General features: G+C 39.8%; 1 protein-coding gene across 2 annotated transcripts; it reads left to right on the top strand.

Moving 5' to 3' along the window:
* Positions 1 to 1,358: 1,358 nt before the first annotated feature.
* Positions 1,359 to 18,566, top strand: DIPK2A (divergent protein kinase domain 2A). Of its 2 annotated transcripts, none has more exons than XM_074153595.1 (3): positions 1,359 to 2,012; positions 14,565 to 14,868; positions 17,573 to 18,566. In XM_074153595.1, exons 1-3 carry the CDS (start codon positions 1,359 to 1,361, stop codon positions 17,902 to 17,904), a joined length of 1,290 nt encoding a protein of 429 aa, XP_074009696.1. In that variant the 3' UTR covers positions 17,905 to 18,566. The 2 variants fall into 2 exon arrangements, with proteins under 2 accessions (XP_074009696.1, XP_074009697.1); XM_074153596.1 differs by lacking the exon at positions 1,359 to 2,012 and adding an exon at positions 5,181 to 5,267 and having other exon boundaries at positions 17,573 to 17,986.
* The last annotated feature ends 1,975 nt before the right edge of the window (positions 18,567 to 20,541 follow it).

Here is a 20,541-nt window from a genome sequence, read left to right as displayed (position 1 = left end):
CTTCATTCAGCTGACTGGGTGGCTACACCCTGCTGGTTCTTCCCTCCACGTTCGGGAGGGATGAATGCATTCGGAAGGACCAGGTGTAGTGGTCCCACGACATAACTCAGACTATTATCGAATACGTGAACTGCCCATGCCAGCACTGCACTTTGAAACTGGAAAAACTGTCCTGTGGCCCCAGCAAACCAAACTGGTTTGTGCAGCTGAGTCAGTTGTTTGGGAGCCGCACACAGTTGTGTGGCGTTTTGCACGAACCTCAGCTCTGCGCGTCTTTCCTGATGTAAAGCACCGTAAACCCAGCACTACGGGCGGGGCTCCAACCCCCGCCGGCTACCGGTCCCCGGCCAGCGGGGCGCGCCGGTGCCGCTCGGGCCAAGCCTTCCCCTCGGGCCAGAGGCCGCGTCCCGCCGGGCGGGGACGTCCCGGGCACTCGCCGCGTGCGCGGCCGCCGCGATGCTTGTCAGCGAGCGGCCGCTTAGCGGCAGGTCTGAGCCGCGCTGGCGCCGGTACCACCGCGCTAGCCGATAGCGGCGGCCGTTGAGGGCGGACGGCGGCCGTTGAGGGCGGACGGCGGCGCCCGCAGCGCTGAGGCGCGGGCCGTGAGGCGCGGGCCGGGTCGCGCGGGGTGACAGAAACCGCACGGGCAGTAACAAGGCAGGGTCCGGCCGGTGCGTACCACCGCTGGCCCGGGCCGGGCTCGCGCAGGCCACTGCCCGCTGCGCGGATAGCGAGCGCCTCCGCCGGGGGCGGCGGGCAGACAACATGGCGGCACCGCGCGCCGGCCCCTCCGCCCCCGGCCCGGGCGGCGCACGAGCCCGGCGGGACCGCGGCTGAGGCGGCGGGAAGCGTACCCCGCCCCTTCCTCAGAGCGCGCGCAAGAACCGCCCCAAACCCCGCCCTCCCCGCTTCGCGTGGCGGCCCCGCCCTCTTGCTCTGAGGGGAAAGGGGGGCGGGGGCCGCACGCGACCGCACCGCGTCACGCGCAGCCAACCGCCGCCGGCGCTCGCGCCATGCCCCTCCCCTCTCCCCGAGTGGGCGGGGAAAGCGGCGGGAGGCGGAGACCCCTCCGGAGCGGGGCGGGCGCGCGGGCGGCTCGCGCCCACCGCCGCGGCGGGAGCGGCGGCGGCGGAGCCCCTCCCCGGGGGCGGGTCCGCCCGGGCCGGCGGGCTGCTGGCGCCTCCCCCCGTCCCCTACCCTCCCCCTCCCCGCCGTCCCCTCAGTAACTTGGCCGCCTTTTATCGGGCGAGCGGCGAGGCGGAGAGTTTATTGGTGCCGGAGCTGCGGCGCGGCCGGGGCGGGGAGCGAGCGCGGCGGGGCCGGGCCCGGCCCGGTCCGGTCCGGCGCCGTGCGGGACGATGCTGCGCCTGGTGTCGCTGAAGTTGGGTCGGCTGTACCGCTACGTGAAGCTGGCGGTGCTGGGCAGCCTGGCGGCGGCGCTGGTGCTGAACACGCACTCGCTGCTGGCCTCGCTGCAGCGCAACGAGCTGTCGGAGCGGCGGTTCCTGCAGCTCAATAAGTGCCCGGCCTGCTGGGGCACCAGCTGGTGCCGCAAGTTCCTCAACGGGCAGCTGCGGCTGGAGAGCTGGGGCCGCCTGCGCCTCTTCGACTTCTTCAACGTCAAGAACGTCTACTTCGCCCGCTACGGGGAGCCCCGCGAGGGCAGCCGCCGCGTCGTCCTCAAGCGGCTGGGCTCGGCGCAGGAGCTGGCCGACATCGACACCAAGATCTGCCGCCGCGCCACCGGCAGGGGCCGCTGCGACCTCCTGCAGGCCCTGCACGCCACCGAGTTCGCCAGCCTCAACGGCGACGTGCGGCTCCTCACCCCCGACGCCGTGGAGGGCTGGTCGGACCTGGTGCACTGCCCCTCGCAGCGCCTGCTCGACCGCCTGGTCCGCCGCTACGCCGAGACCAAGGACTCGGGCAGCTTCCTGCTGCGCAACCTGAAGGACTCGGAGCGCATGCAGCTCCTCATCACCCTCGCCTTCAACCCCGAGCCGCTGGTGCTGCAGGTAAGCGCGCCCCGCGCCCGCCCCCGCCTGCTCTCCTTGGTGCTGCGCGGCCGCCCCCGCCCGCCCCGGACGGGCAGCGGCCGCCGGGCCCCTTGCTGCAAGCCCGGTCCCCGCCGAGCGCCCTCCGTGGCCCTTCCTCCCCCGCCGTGTCTCCGCCGGGGAGAGCGGGGCGCCTGGGAAAGCTGGGCTCAGGAACGCCGGCGAAGCGCTGGGGTCCTCCTCTGGGTCTCTGCCCGGACAGTGACTCTCATGTAAAGGTACCAGCTGGGTGGGCTGAGGAGGGGGTCTCCGGTTCCCACTCTGGGCAGGAGGTGTTTCCTTATCACACTCAGTCTCATAGTTTTTCTTTCTTCCTCAAAGACTTTGTGCGTTTTCCTGATCTGTTTTCCTCCTCGGTGCTGCCGTGCCTCACGGCTCTAACTCTGTTTTCCATCCTTCTTGCCTTTCTCGTCTGGGCAGGGAGCTCACTTTTCTCTTGGGCAGCGAAGGGTGAAAGCAAGCAGCTATTCTGCAGGAAGCAAGGCGGGGTGATGCTTTCTGGTGGATTTGTGCCTTTCTCACAGTTAAGTGTTAGGCTTTAATCCTGTGGCATCTCCCATAATACATATATCCCCAGGCAGCTATGGGAATCGGTGATCAGTTTCTTAGGGTCTAGTTTAATGTGTAGTGGGTAGAGACTTTACTGTAATGCTGTTGTGCTTTCCTTGTCAAAAACTGACTCGGGTGCTATGTTATCTTCTTATGTGAACTAAAGATAATTTTTGTTTTTCTGTTGGTAAAAATTAGGTATTTCGTAGCCTGAAAATGGAGTGACAAATGAGTGAACGGTATTCTCATTTCAGCAGTTACTGATTTTATATTCTTTAGTTAGGAGGACTGGTTATGTACGCAGACCAGAAATTTGTTCGTTAACATGTGATGTATGTTTTTAGGTGAAAACTTTGTAGGAAGCTGTTTTATTCTGTGGCACCACTCAGTTGCTTCTATTGCATGTCTACTTAGATTGGAAGCTTTGCATTTCGGCTCTTAACACTATTGATGGAACTCCAAGTACGCCTTTTGTGTGCAAGTTTGGACTTGGAATTGTTTAGTCTAACTACTGAACTGTCCTTGCTTTTATCTGGTGCATGATAAAAAGAATGTTTGCAAATACATTTGAAAGTATTGCTGCATGATTACTGTTATAAACATCTGCTGTTGCTCTAGTGAGAGGCCAAGAAATATCTAATGCTCGAAAAAGCAGTGCTGCAGGCTTTACCCTCTAGCAAATTCACCTACTGATTAATTTCTAGAGAATGCATTTATGAACTCTACTTAATTAAAAATATGGGTTTGGGTAGTATGCCTTCTGCCCTTCAGTCTTTCTATGTACAGCTCTTGGGTTTTATTTTCAAAGTTTCCGGTTTGCTTCCCAGCTGACTTAGGGTACAGTATGTCTCTTCCATTTTGCCATAAAGTTGCTCCTGAGCACAGCGAAAAAGGAAACTCCACTTAAGTCAGAAAATCAAAACTACTTTGCTTTGCTGAGTATATTTGGAAATTCTTTGAGAATTGATTTGTTCTGGCTGCATTTCATACCACTTGCAGTTTTGGTTTTCAACACTGGTTCCAACACACTGAGCATAGACCTAGATGGCCAGAAAACAGCTGTGTATGTTTCTTCGTAATTTGTAGGAGTAATGTTTTCTTTACAGACAAAAGGTACAGCACAGTTGCAGCATTTACTGTTGTGGTGTGGATCAAAGGCAGTGGGCAGCAGTGGTTGATTTAAGAACCTTGATTCCTGTCAGCTTCTTGATAAGCTGTAGATGAGCCCTGAGGCTGTCAAGCAAATCTGTTGAAGAGATGAAAATCTTTGGATGTGAACTTTGAACAAGCACTTTGCTCGCCATTTATCTTAGTGAAAGTACTGGTGAGAGCAGAGCAGGTCAAATTGGTGGGAAGTGAGGCAGCCTTTGCCAGTCGAGTATGGTAGAGTTGTCACCTCTTACCAGATCAAAAGTGTTTTGCAGAATCTTGTAAATTTTGATGAATAGGCATATCCTGGAAAATATTTCTGGAGAACTTTGGGACAGCTTTGTGTGTGGAAACACTCTTAATGTATTCTCCAGAAGAAGCGTTCATCAACTTTGTTAATGGGTCCTGGAGGCTTGAATACCTTCCCTTAGTTGGGAATGAAATACCTTAAATATATGAATCTGAATGGACTCTTCTCATCTGCGTAACGTGTCACACACCACTCCATTCTCAGCCTCTACCCGAGAAACATGTAGGGAATGGATAATTCTGTGTTACACAGCTGCTGCAATGGCAAGATGCAAGGTAATCTTTATGAGAGATGAAATTACTTTCCAGAAGTGATAACAAGCTACTGAGGAGTTTGCTTTTATTTATACATGAGATACATAAAACATCTTATGGTATAGTTTCTGCAGCATTGACAAGGGCAGATATTGTCACGAGAATGATACTTTTAGGCTTGTTCTAAAAATCAGCTGTTTCCAAGAAAGGAAACCGGCATGGCGTCGTGTAAAGAATCAGAATTAATTTAGAACAAATAAATAAAGAAAAAAATGCATTTAGCTGATGCTGTTTATCACTGGAAGGCACAAGAAAAAGAACTGCTAGTTTTTGTCTTGAGCTTTTCATGAAACACTACTGTGACTGTTTAAAACACTCATGAATAACAGTTTTGGTTTAGAAGCAGAGATAACTTCTAAATTCTTGGTGTTCAGTGCATTAAAGTTCTGTGTTATTTAATTAAGTTATAGGAGCAGCCAAAAAAACCAAAAGGCACTGAATTTAAAGCTTGATCTTTGATTTACAGTAGAAAATTCACTTTAATCATCTACTAGAGCTAGCAGTTTGTGGATTATATGACTTCTTATCAGAGATTGGGATTTTAGCTTGAAGCCTGTTTCGAGTATGGATTATTCCTAAAGTGCTGTTGCTTACAAACTGCATATTGTCAGAACAGATTTACAGCTTTTGCTGTAGGAAGTTTTCGGGTGGGGCTTTAACCCATAGCATGATACAATTTCGTTACAAATTTCTTAACAGTAGTAAAACAGTACAGTTTTATATAGATTAATTATTGTAATCCTTACTCAGTGTTTGTATTTTTTATAGCTTTCTTGTTAACCTTCTTTATCCACATTTGTTAAACAGTTGCATAGGTGTACTCAGTGAAGAATTCAGCCCCTTTCGCCATTTTACTTGACGAATCAAATGGAAGGACAGCTGCATTATTATTCGGTACAGTTTACATATTTTCTGGGTATTAAAGTATTATTTTTACTTTTGTAGAACCTTGCTACACTAGTCAGTACTTAAATCCTCTCACTTTTTTTTTTTTTAATTTGGATTCACATTTGAATGAAACAACCTGTATGTGAGGATTGAGGAAAGAATTTTTTAACTTGAAGTGTAAACGTTTAAGATTTAACTTCTGATAGGTTTGGGTTTTTTTCCTTCCTCTTTCTAATAGTCCTTTCCCTGCAGTAAAGGAAAATACATTTTACTGAAGTAAATTTTGATCTGTAAGTAAAATTTGATACATCTAAACCAATACTTTATGTAAACATGAACAGCTTATTCAGACAAAAGCAACAACAAAACTTGCTGCTCTTCTCTTCCACTCATTTAGTGGAAGACAGAGTATTTTAAGTAGGAGTCACCTGGAGGGTAGGATCTGTGCATGGCATCTCATCCGTAATTGAATATGATGACTATGTGTGTGAAATACTTGCAAAGATAGGTCGGCCAAAGTTCCCTTGTGAAGAAATAGCAAAGCCTTAAAAATAAATTGGATTACAGACTGAGTGCAGTGTGAATACTCACTTCTTGCCGAATTCGTAGAACCTGCATGGTTGTAAGTAGATTTGTCCTCGCTCCATGACCTTCACTCTATGACACCTTCTAGCTTGTCTTTTAAAAATAACTGTAGTGGAGAAACTATCTTCATTTTTTTAACCATGATGTGCATTCAAATAATGGATGTTATTCAACTTTATGAAGTAACATGATTAATTTTTATCTTCAGTGGCAAACAGAACCATAAACTTACTGTTGTAGACCCAAAAATGTTTGCTGCCTATTATTAATTTCCGTAGAGGCTAAGATTGTTGTTCAGTCTTTGACTCTTAAAAAAATTCCTTCCCCACCCCATTCCTAACAAGATTTTTTCCAAAATGAAGGCAGTTCAAAAGAAAGATTTGGAGAAATAGTTAAGCTTTCTATAGACGTACGTCTTATTTTCCATAGAACTCCTGCACTGATCTCTATCAGCCTCCAGATTTCCAGTTAAGAGCCACTGTCTCTTAACAGTTTTTGAGCTACTGTCATTGTGCCACCATAGCTGCCATGCTGGGAGCCACAGTGTGTAACCACGCGTTGTCCAACACACGGAGACCTGTGGCAAAGCTGTGAGCTTTGTACTTAAACATGAAAAAAACCTCCAAAGCCAACAACGCCCAAAGAACAGAGCAAAGTGGAGAATTCCTTGTTCTGTGAGTTTGGGAGACTCTGGTATAACTCACTACTGCTGAAGTAAGAAATTGTTTCTAGATAAGAAAATTGTGTAGATAAGAAAATTGTGGTTTTTTTCAGTAAAGTGGTTGTATTTCTCCTGAGATCTGATAGTTAGTTGTGAAAGACAGATTACATCTGTCCCAGAGAAACTGAAACGTAAGTTCTGTTACTTGTTGTGACAAAAGTGCATCTAGAGCTGGTCTTGCAATACTCTTGCCTTTGTGCTGGCTATTGCATTTGGTGTACAATACCACCAGATGCACTATTAAAATGACAGTGCATTTGCTTTGTTTTCAGAGCAAACTTGAAGTTTGCACACAAGCTTTGCCATTAAAATAAAGGTAAATAAAATGCTTGCAAGGAATGCGGTTTTGTTTTTTCAAACTATAGAAGGTGTCTGTGAATTATATCCATATCCAGTCTCATATGCAACTTTGTCTCAAGCTATAGCTTCTAAAAACCCGTGTAAAATGGAAATTCTGTAAAAAATGATGGTGAACGTTTGTATCTTGTATGTAAATTACAAGTCTCAAAGACACTTATTTTTCTGACTCTAAGAAAAATTCCAGTACCTATATGGGAAATAGCAGTATTTATGCATTTTTTAATAGATTGTGTAAATTTTTGCCCTTCTCTCAGATACATATTTAGCTTTCTAAATACTTAAGCTTAATGACTTTATTTTTCTCACAGCTTCTGATCATTGTTATTCCTTGTGGAAAAAAACCCAAAAACCAAAACACAAAACCCAACAGCTGTATCTCTATTCATAGTATAATTACTCTACATGAACAGTCTGTTGCCGCATAACCTAAAATTCTTCTGGTTTTTCTTCATGTCATCATTGGGGTTTGTGTTTGGTTTTGTTACGGGAAGAACAATAATTGACATCTGGTAAACATATATTAAAACATTATCTGTGATCTCTTTGAAACAATTTCTTGCGCTGAATTCACTCAAAGTAGCAATTTAGCCAAATGTTTTACAGAATTATTTTGCTGATCCGTACATAACTCAGTAAGAAGTAAACAGGCAACTTTTCTTGCCTGGGAATTCTTTTTTCCTTTTTTTTAATCATACACACTGTTCTAGTCATAGGTTATTTTCTGTAGTTCTATTCTAAATACATTGGTAGAATGCCATCCAGTTTTAATACTTGGTGCCTTTTAAACTTTTTTCATTACTCAATTTGATATTTTTGGTACATAATTGCTATGCTAAATACCAAGTAGTGGATTTAAGGCAGTTGTCTGCACTACCTGATGTGTCCTCCAGTGGACTTGTATTATTTAAGAACTGGCTCATAGAGATACTGGCGTTTTGACATACTATGTATGTTGCATTTTAAAATGTTGGATGTTTTCCTCTGATCATTAAAACATAGTTGTTTGAGGTCAGTTGTTAATAGTTACGTTACCTCCAGTTGTTTCGAGGCTTTTTAATCAAAAATTGATTATCTGCAATTTCATGTTTTATTCCACTTTAAAGATTCACTGTAGTCTGCTGAAGATGATTTTAAATCATTACCTCCTCCTCCCTTCAAATTACTCCAATGCAGTTGGACTATTTTTTGTGTTTGGAAGCTATTTTTTCTTTTTGCATTAAACGTAAACTAGGCTTAAGGAATATCCAGTGCTACTTTATGAGTAAATGGATTTTTATTTTTTTCTTTTTGGGTATTAACTTTTCTTAAAATTCTTTTTTGCACAAATAGTTGACACTGGTTAAAAAGATAATTCAGAAAGCGAGGGATTTAAATTTCAGATGTTAAAGTGAGCCTTTAGTTTTTCTTGATTCCTGTTTTGTGTGCTTTTAAGTGTTGCACAGAAAGGAGGTGAATTTCTTGTCCATTCCTTAATTTGCATTGTGTACATTTTGAAAAAGAAAAAATATTGGTTTTTTAAATTAAAATTGAGTAGCCTTGTGTTATGAGAATATTCCACTGATTTGATTGTATAGAAAATTGAAGAGTTATTTTTTGCAGTGGTGTGTAATGTACATATTAGGCCAGAAGTGGCTTCTACTTGTTATGTTACCGTGTTTAATTATGTTCCTTAAATGATCAAAACTATTTTCATCCTTCTTTCTGGTGAAACTTTCCTAAAGTGATGAGATGTAAGTAAAGTTATATGAATATTTTAGAATGGTGTAGAATTTGTTGGGTATATATTAAGATGAATATCTGTCTTAATATAGAGGCTGCTGAGAAATCACTATACAGACTTAAGTAGAAATCCTTGTGATAAATTGTAACTCAGAGCGGTTTCCAGTTACACAAAAAAGAAGTGTATTATTCCACATTCCAAACCTTAAACTACCAATGTTGTCCATTTACTTTGGGTATGTGTGACGTAGAGGGGGAGTTGTATTTTACTTTCCTGATTTAAGTACTTGAGGCTTTGTTTTAGTCTCTTTGATTTTGCAAATTAACTTTCAGAAATAAGTGTAGGCCATCTCTGCTAGGACTTCATCATATTGGTATGTTCCAGACTAGCGAGAAGTAGATACTGATCATTTTCATCTGTTGCAAATTTAATCTGAATAAATTTTTATGAACTACAAACTAATTTGAACAGGTAACAACCAATGCAGCATTAAATTTTCTATACATTGTTTCTTGCGTTCAATCGTTATTCATTAATTTGTTTGGAGAAATGACATACCTCTGCTAACGTGAAATTTAACTTACAATTCAAGTGTTCAACTTAATTATTCAGCAACTTCTGAGTGGGTTTATATTTAGAGTTGTCTGTGTATTTTTGTCCTACAGTGTGTCAGTTAAGCCCGATATGTACCTTTTGTTGGCGTGAATTGTATGTAGTAACTGTGTAAAATGTAATAAAACTGAACAAAAGTCAAATAAATTAAAGAAATGTAGTTTCAGTGGGAATACTAATATTTGGAATATTCAATACAATCTACTCTTTACTTTGTGTGTGTAGGCTATATATATATGTATATGCTTAACTTCTGTGGGAGTTTTAGTCGAATGTCAAATGATTTGGCATATAGTTGAGAATGAAAGTGTTTTCATTATACTCACTAGCATTTGCAAATACATTTGACTACATGTCTTCTAGAATTCAGATCAATTCCTGACAAAAGAAGGCATCTGCGTTTGGACTGTGCTTTTTAACCTCCTTTGATCTGAAGCGTTTCATTGTAAAATCTGCTCTCCAGGTCTGCGTGGTTACAGAGCTTTACTTATTTGCCTTGGTGACTAATACAAGTGCTACTTCTGTTTACACTGCAGAATCAACAGTACTCTGTGAGAGCAAACTAATTTTTTTCCTTTTGAGGAAGAGCATATTATTTAAATTCTACTTGCCATGCCGGTTTGTGCCTGGGCAAACACAGTTTAGTAGGATGATGTTAGCGAAGTTGTCACAAAGAGTGTAATTTTGCCATGAAGGTCTCTAGAATCATAAAGAATAGGAAGAGTCCCCACTTTGTTTTGCTTTTTAATTCTGTCATATTTAAGGTGTAGCTCTTTGGTTTTTTGTTTGGTTGGTTTTTTTAGATGGACCTCACTTTATACAAAAATTGGTAGCGACATGTAGCATCTTAAATAATGGTTTTGAAAATGAAAATTGTATTTTTTTAATGGTACAGTGAAACAGTAGCTCAAAGATGTCAGTTGTTACTTCAACTGTTTCGGCTTTTTTTGGACTTGACTATTAGGATGAATTATGTGCTTGATTATGATAAACTAATATTCTTTTAAATGTTTAATTCAAAGGGGATTTGTGTTATTGCAGACTACAAAGGCCTTATCAGCTTCAAGCTGGTGAGTCTTTACTGCACAATCTAATTCACAGCTCTGAACATTCAAAACCAGTGGCAGATATGTATATCTTCTTATGTTTAGACAGATGGAAGTGAGGGAGACAAATTCACTGATACTGTGTTTTATGCTTCAGTGAAATGATAAATTCACCCTATTAATTCTCAATATTTATTCTGAGACTACAGTGTATTTTTTAAAAAAGACATGAATGCAGTATTATTCTTTTAGGAACAAAGTGCCCTTTCTCCCTTTGACAGGGTTGGCTTAGGTTTTTAAGCCTTGCTTAGAGAGATATCTTGTAGCTACGCTAATTAGAGCAACTGAATTTTTTTTTTTGATGTATGTGTCATTGAGAATGGAGGTAGCAGAAGTTTTTGTCATATTTACTGTTTTCCATCTTTCCGTTAGAAGATTATACATACTTCTCTGGGAATAAAGAAAGGTAACAACTTTAATGAGAGAAGACGCACTAAGCTACCTGTTTGTAATTTTTCATATGCATTACTGTATTTTAAAACACTTTTAAAAGCTTAATTGTCTGTGGTTTCCATGGCATTTGTGTGTGTATTCACAGATGAAATGTGAGTGGGTGCATCAGAACTGCAGATTCTTTTGTCAGATAGCTGTTTCTGGTTTTGAGCAAGAGCTTAGTTTTTATCTTAATTGTCAAGTGCACATTTTTCAGTCTTAGAATAGCGTATTCAAGTACAAAATTATCTAATTAAATATTTATATTACTAATAATTTGAGAATTAAAATTATGCATTACTCTACAGAAATCTGAGATTTTTGACAGCTATTTACTATGTCTTTTGTTTCTAAACGCAAGTTTTTAATGGAAAGCATGTTTAATAACCATACAAATGTATTCATGTCTTCCTGGCTTAAAAAAAATTAATACATGAAGAAAAAAAAAATCCTCATGTTAAATTAGCTGCAATTTCATGTAGAAAAATGCTTTCGAAGTAGAATAGGGCAAAAAGTTACAAATCTGTGCTTGCAAAGACAACAGATCTGCACTTCAATTAATATTCTTGTCAAATTCACTGAGTGAATATAAAACTGCTGAATGAGGCACTTGTACATATTTTTATCCCCTTCTTCGGCTACTGACTTGGGTAATGAAGTGTAGATGTGGCTGTTACATACCAGTTGGAAGGGAGCCAAAAAAGAGATGTTGTTTGTACATGTGCAGATGTTGGCAGGATTCCCTACACTCCTGTTGTCAAAAGATCTTTTTATTGCCTCAGAGTTATAAATATATCTGTGTTACAGTATGGCATGCAGATATTTTACTAGTAATGTTTGGGATGTTCACTTCTTAATAAACCGAACAGCTTCTGGAATTTCTTGTTTGAAATGAAATTCAGCGTACACAATGTAGGAAGCATAATTGATGTTTTGAAGATCAGTGTACCATTGTGACTAACGTTGTACTTTCAAAAACAGTTTAATCCATTACATAAATCCCTGCTGCTGCTGGAAAGGAAAGGCCCTCTTAGCTCCTTTCCTCTCTTCTGCACCTGGCTATTCAGGCCTTCTCCCTTCCTTCTGTCAGTACTAGCACGCTGTGGGGATGTGATGAGCTGCATCAGGCTACTGATCCAACTGATTACCAGCCCAGCAAGTACCAGCTGCATTGCTTTCCTAATGGCATGAAGGAGGGGATTGAAATAAATGTGGTTGTTGGGCTGGGAGGGATGGACACCTTCGCTTCCAATGGTAGCATGACCTTTGCTAGGTTCAACTATTTGTGACTAAATTTGTACTTGCAAAGGCAGGTAAAGGCATAAGCAGAGCAGGACTGGAATATAGGAAAGGAGAGGGGTGGAAAAGAAAAGGAGTGGGGTGGTCCAAAGTCGTGCTTAAATACAAATATTTAGCCATCTTTGCTGTAGCAATTGAATTGAATATATTGCACTCAGTGCTCATAAAATGCAGCAGTGTGAAAATGTTATGCATACTTGGTGAAATCAGTTAAAGCTGTATTTATCAGAAAATGTAATCAGGTAAATTTTCTACAATTTAAGATGATTCAGAAAGGGTGAGAATGGAATTGTAGCTGCCTATGAATTGCTGGAGAAGGTGCACCATGGAAGCACTTGTGTTTCCCAGAGGCTTTGGTGTGCTTTATTAAACCTTTTCGTTAGTAGCATTTGTAGTTAAAAATTCTGTAACTAAGATTCCAGTTTTGTAGTGAAATAACTTATTAGATGGAGACAATCCATCCACATGATTTTGGTTTTTATCTCCTGAAACCTGCAGCTGTTGTGAAATCTTGAAAATTTGATAGAACCAAGAGACACTATTGTTGCAGTGTCAAGCAAGTGTTCCTGTTTTACTTTTTCTTCCTGTGTATTTACCATCAGCATCTTTTAAAGGGTAGGGAAGACAGCTATAAGCATTTTCCTCTTGGATATTGCTAGAGGATTTGTTGATCTAATGACCTTTCGGGTCAGAGGCCAGTTAGTAGTCTTTTTAATGAAACTTGGTTCCTGCCATGGGAGCATACACAGAAAACAACTAGTGACATATGAAAGCAAGTTTTGTGAGTAAAGGCTGGAGTGCGTATTGGTGAATTATATTATTGTATTGACTATCGTGACTATCTAAGCAAACCTGTTTTGTTTTTTCAGGGCTTCACTAAGGCTGAAGTCTTAGTGTGTGAATTGAATATAGCTTTAACTTTGCGGTTTGCATTTCAAGAATAAGTATTAATTCTTGGGAGAAAATGTGACTTGCCGTTCCTTGTGTATTACAGAGCTCCTAGTGTTTCTGGACAACATCAGTATTCTAACCTTGGCTTAGCATCAGCTGATGCCTAGTGCTTAAGGTAAAATGATCAAAAATTTGTTACTAAAGGAAGCACAGGCATAGGTAAAATTAAGGTGTGCATTCTAAGGCTATGGTGATTGGGTATGTAAGCATTCTTAACTTTTTCTAGATTTTTTTTAAAGTGAGATACATACACAGATGGGTGAGGGCTGGGCACCTCTTCACTGACTGGTCTTGTAGTTCAGATCTGTTCTACGTGATATGTTTCCTTCGAGTGTCTCTTTTCTCAATTTACCATAAGTGTTTTTTGCCATTGTGGATTCCAGGAGGTATAAAGCTCCCATTCAGACTGAAACCCGCCATGCTGTTCAACCCAAGTGTGGTAAAAACCTTTGCTACATCATCATTGCAGAACTCATTATGAGTTGCTTCTGGTGACATGATAGTAAGGTAGTGCACGAGGAAGGAGCATGTGCACATAGTGGTATCTCCTAATTCTTAAAATAGTGTACATTATATTCTTAAACAGCGCTAACGTCTATGCATTTGGTGCTTTTTAATTTGATATTTTTATGGCTTCTTCCTGATGCATAGTATAGAGGATATCTTTTAAATGCTTGTCTGTTCATATTGAAGTCTTAGGACACATTCAGCACTACTCAAGTAGGAAAAATATGCTACTGTGGTTGGTTGTTGGTTTTTTTTTTTTTTAATTGCTTGTAGTATGGTATTACTATTTAGTCTCTTATGCTAACTTCCAAGAAAGCTACTATTGGAGACAGATTTTAGTTTTGATAAAAATGTTATGTGGCTGTGTGTAATAAGCACATAGTATGTATGTAGCAATTACTCAAGAGGTCGATTGTTAAGGAGTACTAGAGGCATAAGAAACCCTAAGCTTGCTTTTATACCTTAATCTGTTCTGTAATCCTTTCTGTGAGAGATTTTCAAGTGAGAGGATCCTCAAAGGAATTCAGTCAACTGGGAAAAATGGGAAGGGAGGGTGGTGGAGAGAAGGAGGTGTCACTTTTTAAAGCTTTTTCCTTTAGGTTATTAAAAAATTAGTTTTAATTAAAAATATCAGATGCATAACTGTTTTGGTGGGAAGTATACTTGCATTAGTACAACAGATGTGTATAAAACACCAATAGAAAAAGATAGTTGGTGGAATTGTGCATGTGTATGTGAATATATATATGTGTATCTATAGTGTATGGAAAGCTAGATAAGGGTTGTATATTATTTCAGGTCTTTCATGGCTCTTTCGTAGTCCAGCAGGGCCTCTTGCTCACGTAAATACATTTTGTGCTGTTTTTTCTTTCCCTTCAAAACTTAGAAGTATGCGGAAATGCACGTTGATGGGTATTTACAGATGTCTCTTCTAAATTTTATTGAACAGCCTTTTAAAATCTAAGATGTTTTGTACTAATGAAATTTTTAAAAAATCTTTTTATATATAGAGTTTTCCATCTGATGAGGGTTGGCCGTTCGCAAAGTACTTAGGAGCATGCGGAAGAATGGTGGCTGTCAATTACGTTGGAGAAGAGCTGTGGAGTTATTTTAATGCACCATGGGAGAAACGAGTGGATCTGGCCTGGCAATTAATGGAAATAGCTGAGCAACTGACAAATAATGACTTTGAATTTGCACTCTACCTCCTTGACGTCAGCTTTGACAACTTTGCAGTTGGACCGAGAGATGGGAAAGTTATCATTGTAGATGCAGAAAACGTTCTGGTAGCAGACAAAAGGTTGATCAGACAGAGTAAGTGTCTTCTTTCTCTCCCTTTGCTTCACCCCATGTCTCTTGCTTTTTTCTCTGCAAGCACAATATTTGAAGTACGTGTAGTTACTAAATACCCATTTTGTTGGCTTTATAACTAGCCTACTAATTAAAAAACCAATTAGCTTTCTTTTGCAATTAGACTACTGATTAACTTGACCAATTTGTCAATTTTATGAAGCATTGAGTTTACCTGAACTTGATTTACATATACTTTTAATCTCTGTAATCCTGTTTGAATGGAGAGGTGGGGGTGGGAGCTGGGGGTTTGGATGTTGGATGGGTTGGTACAGATGGATGGACAGATAGACAGACGGGCTGGCTGATGGCCTTGTCTACCGTAGCTAAAAGAGAGAGGTTCCTATTGTCTTTTTCAAACATCTGTAAGGATGGAAATCTTGGCATTCTGTTTTCTGTGAATGACAAGACAGTCTTCCTGCCTGCTTTGGCCTTAGTTACATGGCCTGCCTCTGGCTCAGTTGTTCAGGTTGGTGCTCTGTAATAATGGAGCTGAAGAAATGGGTAATTTTAATGCTCTTTCCAAATGGGAATAGTGAAAATTCATTCATCTTTCTGTCAACTGTAAAAGCTCAGAGCAGTGGCAGCAAGAGAGATGTCGGACAAAGTGGCATTACATGGGTTTGTATTCCTTTTGAACTTATAGGGAAAACTTTACAGACCTAAGGGCTAGAGACATGGAACATGAAACCCTAGATTCTGCCGAAGATCCTGGCAATAGGCCAGGTGATTCCAGTTTGCTTTGGGTGAATGGATTTTTTTAAGCTTTGCAAATAGACTTCATATGCTGTGCTGCTGAATTAACTTTAAGACTATATTTTCTATCTACACATTTTTCTCCAAGGAAGTATGGTTTGGGGCTTGGGGTTTTTTTTGGTGGTGTGGGGTTTTGGGTTTTTTGTTTTGGTTTTTTTTGTTTATTTCTTGTATTAGATTTATTATACCTTCTCAAGGATCTTAGATTAAAATTATCTGAGTCTACCAAGAAAACCTTGGCTATGCAGTACACTTACTTTAGTACTTACAGGCCACACAAATAAACTTTCTTTTTCTTTCTTTTTTTTCTTTTTTTTCACCTTGCCACCATCTTAAAATAATATTACTTAAGACTTTGACTTTTGGAGCACATCTGAAGTGCTCAGACACAAAGATTACCAAATGAGCTCTGAAAAAGTTGATGCGTACATGGAATAGGAGCAAGTAGCATCTTGCAGAAGAATGCAGAAAGTGTCACGTTTACATCTGTTGTCTATAATTTTCAGGCTAATTTGGAACTAACTAGGATTTTTCTGCAAGATTTGTAATGTAACAATTAATCAAGAACACAGAAAACAGATTAGGACACAAGCAAGTTCTCAGTCTTTGTATAAACTTGACATTTTATACTGATTTCATTTATATCCTGGAAAGTTTCATTAAGCAATCTCTGTCTAGAGTGATTAATGTGCCTGTTTAGATATTTGAATACGTACATTCTGTCCAACTGCATTGTGCAGTAATATCTAATTGTACTCTATATGGGATATCGTAGTTGAGTTTGCTGAAGTCCTTTTTTCCCCATTCTCCTTTGCTAGCTTTTTTTCCATTTTGAGTCTGCTGTTCATTGTATAAATTTTACATCATATTTTTACAGTTTTAGCAGTCACCCTTCAATACGCTTTTGTTTCTAGTCTGGCTTGCAGTGCACCGTAAATGAGTAGACCAGTAGTCAGCTTAGAGACTACCAAACACAGATAAATTTTTCTTTGTACATCACAATGCTAAAAGAGATCTGCAAAGCTCTGACACTCCTTGATAAGGACCTTTTCTCAAAGCTGGTAGTAATCTAGAAACTTGAAATGAAAGTTTTCTAACAAAAAGTGGTAAGAACTCAGGAGATCTCACACTTGGTAACCTTTTACTTATTATTGCATAAGGTATTTTATGTAAGTGAGGCTTTAAGTCAAAGAAAGCTTTGTGACAAGGCCAGTAGTTATACCTTCAGATTTTGATAACTTTTAAAATATATATAAAGAAGAGTTTATGCATGTATGTAAATGTCCTCTTTTTTGTTGAATTTTTTCTTTCTTCAAAGGCTATATGTAATGCATCTGCTTTTTTATATGTACTTCTCAGTTACTACCATGTCTAAAGTAAGAGGTTGGATGTTTCAGAAATTTATGGCAATTACTTCGTGATGGTTTTTTTGTTCTTTAGTAGACCAGTTGACTGCTTGCCGGCATTAGTTCCCAGGGCAACTGGAGAAACCAAATTGATGTTGCTAAAATAAATCATGTTGCTTGTTTGCTTTTCTCTTAACTTCAGCTGTGAATCATTCTCTTGTACTCGTTTGTGCTACATTTTTTCCTCTGGGTATGTGTGTGAATGTAGATTTCATGTGTTCAGTGTGCTGTTGTTTCTGCTTCCCTCTTCTTGCTATTTTACCCTCTTCCTTTCTTTCCCTTATTTTTTGTATTGCCAGAACCGTTTTAGCAGAAGGGTATATGAAACTGTCAGGTGCAATCTTAGACTAGAATGTTTAAGAGTTCATCTAAACAAAGTTGATTTATAGCTTAAATATTTCCAGTTTGCTGTGTATTGATCTTCTGATTGTATTCAGATGCACATATGCTTTTTCCTCCTCTCTCTCACTTGTTTTTTTTTTTTACTGTCTCCTTATATTTCACAGATAAACCTGAAAACTGGGATGTATGGTATGAAAGCAAATTTGATGACTGTGATAAAGAAGCTTGTCTGTCCTTCTCAAAAGAGATTCTTTGTGCTCGTGTCACTGTGGACCACAATTATTATGCTATTTGTCAGAACCTTTTATCAAGACATGCCACATGGCGTGGCACTTCTGGAGGACTACTTCATGACCCCCCAGCTGAAATTGCCAAAGATGGCCGACTTGAGGCCTTGCTGGATGAGTGTGCCAACCCAAAGAAGCGATATGGTAGATTCCAAGCTGCAAAAGAACTGCGGGAATACCTTGCACAACTGAGTAACAATGTGAGGTAGTCCACAGTGACCATTTTTTGCAACACTGGCTAAAACACTATTGCAAAGACACATAGAAAATGAAGTTTTGAACTTATGTATTAAAAAGAGAAAATAAAAAAAAAAAGAAACTAGTTTATCAGTTTTCTAAATACCATAAAAATATAATTTTATGGTGTTATAATGTTCCTTTGCAAACAGACAAGGTACTTACTGAATTAAAACTTGAGCTACTATTGACTCTCCTCCCTAACTATTTAAAAGGGAGTAGGTCAAAAAAGACTGTGATAGCGTAATTGACAGCTTGTGTGTCAAAGGGTACTTTACATAAAACTGCATTAGTGTCACAGTTTTGTGAAGCTGATGTTCTTACTTGGAAAGTCAAGTTAGGCTGATGGCCTGTTTTAAAGGCCTTTTTCCTGACGTCATTGTCTCATTTTTGTGTTTGTTTAAACACCTTAAAGTGGCGTTTACATCCAGGTAAATCTAGCTGTCTGCATTGTTTCAAATTTAACGGGCTTTCATGTAAATGCTGTGCAGTACATTCCTACTGTAAGTGCAGGATTCCCACGTTTACTGTCTAATTTTACGGGGTTTTACACTGTATTTTACTATGCTTAGACATTGTGTTGTTTTGGTGTTTTTTTTTTTTTTAAGATCATCATAAACTCAAATGTCATTTGAACTAACATTTATTTGGTGTCTTTTTGTAGTTCTGCCATTGGAAATATCACTTACTTTAATTATTGTACAAAACTTTTACCCTTCATACCAGTAAATACACATGACTATTTAACAGGAAATCATGGTATGAGCAAATTCTTATTTTTAACAGAGATAATTTGAGAATTGGAGACACACTACAATGAAAAGATCTGTATTAATTTCAATTGGGGATAGAAGCTTGACTAACAGTAAAAATTGACTAATACAATGTAGTTAAGCATAAACCAAAGAAAATGGTTTTGTTTATTAGTTTCTAAACAAATAGTAAAGAAAAAAAAGCTATACTGTAGTGAAGCTAATAATTCTCAAAATTCAAATTTCAGTGGTTCTTGGTTACTTTTTGAAGAACTTCTAAAACTATGTCCTTATGTTAGAAGAAAACCCTAATTGGAATAATAATGTCTAGAAAGTTAGCAGGTTGTTTTACATCATTCCCAATTCTGTTGGATTCATTTTAATGGAGTTTACTGAATATTCTTCTTAGTTTACCAGCTAAATTGATTAAGCTGTATTCATTCTAAACATCTTTTCTTGAACTAAGTTCAGCTATTCCAGTACAGTTAAAATGGACTTGTTGAGGTTTGTGTAAATTTGGAGTTGTTCTGATAAATTACAGTCTGTATAAAAACCTCAGTTACTGCTACAAGAACTCACTTCAAAGCTTGCTCCTCTTTTTTTTTTTTTTTTTTTACAAGTACTATAATGCTCCATTTTCCTGAAGTCTTATTCATAAAAAGATACTCTTAAGAAATGTATGCATATTACTTCTTGTAACAGTAATGAAGGAAATTAATATTTCTTAAATACATGTCTGCAACAATATTTTGTACAAGCTAAAAAGAATTCTGAGCAAGGTAGTATGTTCTACTTCCAAGAGCAAAGTCAGTGCGCCTCTCATAGGGCATCAAAAGACTGATGGAAACTGTTGCTTTACCAAATTGCTGCAAGCACAAGGTGAGGGAAATGGCAAACTCACTGACTGGCCATTCTTTCTCAGAGCTCAAAAAGTGGGGCTATATAAAGATGCAGAGTGCTTTTTGATTTTTTTAGATGACTATTAAGGATATTTTAGAATTTGAAATTCTCACTTTTAGTCATCTTTGCCTATGTAGTCCTAATTTGCTCCCAATCCCTTGTCTCGTTTTCTGAAGTTAGAATGCCCAATGCAGCTTTTTAATTTTCACTTCTCTCCTCCCCTCATTTGAAAATGGTTTTACTTGCTTGCTCTGGCACAAGCTGTCAGAGAAGGTTCATGTTGTTTTCCATCATAAAATCCACTTATTTGAAGAAAATAGACTAATTCTCAGACTAGGTAATGCTACCCTACCATAAAAGCCTTGACTTATCACTAAAGTTGATTTTTAAACATCTACCACATTTCCTAATGAGCGAGTGGAGTATGATTGTTGAAGTTGTAAAAGAAACAAACGCTGCAGGTTCGGGTTACTACTCGAGGCAGTTCAGTAACTGTCATAATGTCCTATCAGATTTAGTTTGGGGTTTAGTTCCCTCAGAAGTAAGTTACTAAAGCCGATTATAAAAGGAATTTGGAACTTTAAAAAAACCCAAACACTACAGGGAAAACATTGTGGAGAGCAATAAATCTTGTTCCGTTTGCACCTATCAGATATTTATTGTACAATAACAATTTATATTTTTAGTCATTGCCCATTATTAGTGATGAACACGGTGAAATATTTTTGAATGAGATGTTTGGGGTTTGTATGTGCATTACAATTGTCCTTTTGTACTGTAAGTTACTGTTTGATTGGAATATTTTATCAGAACTGTCTCCCTGTGCCTTTATATTACAAGAAAGTTGTTTCTGCAACTTCTAATGATATTAATAAAGAATACTTTAAGAACCTCATCTCAGATATTCATTTTCAGATCAGCACGTCTTTTAAGATTGACTTAGTCTAGGATGCATTA

This window comes from Numenius arquata, chromosome 9, assembly GCF_964106895.1.
Source record: "Numenius arquata chromosome 9, bNumArq3.hap1.1, whole genome shotgun sequence".
Lineage (NCBI taxonomy): Eukaryota > Metazoa > Chordata > Aves > Charadriiformes > Scolopacidae > Numenius > Numenius arquata.
This window is presented reverse-complemented; position numbering and strand designations above follow the sequence as displayed.

What these genes read in the sequence shown, in the direction of transcription:
- DIPK2A (XM_074153595.1), top strand. Translation starts at nt 1,359, where the DNA reads ATGCTGCGCCTGGTGTCGCTGAAGTTGGGTCGGCTGTACCGCTACGTG. An exon ending in CCGAGCCGCTGGTGCTGCAG is followed by an intron (nt 2,013 to 14,564) that starts GTAAGCGCGCCC and finishes TTTTATATATAG; the next exon opens with AGTTTTCCATCTGATGAGGG. An exon ending in CAAAAGGTTGATCAGACAGA is followed by an intron (nt 14,869 to 17,572) that starts GTAAGTGTCTTC and finishes TATATTTCACAG; the next exon opens with ATAAACCTGAAAACTGGGAT.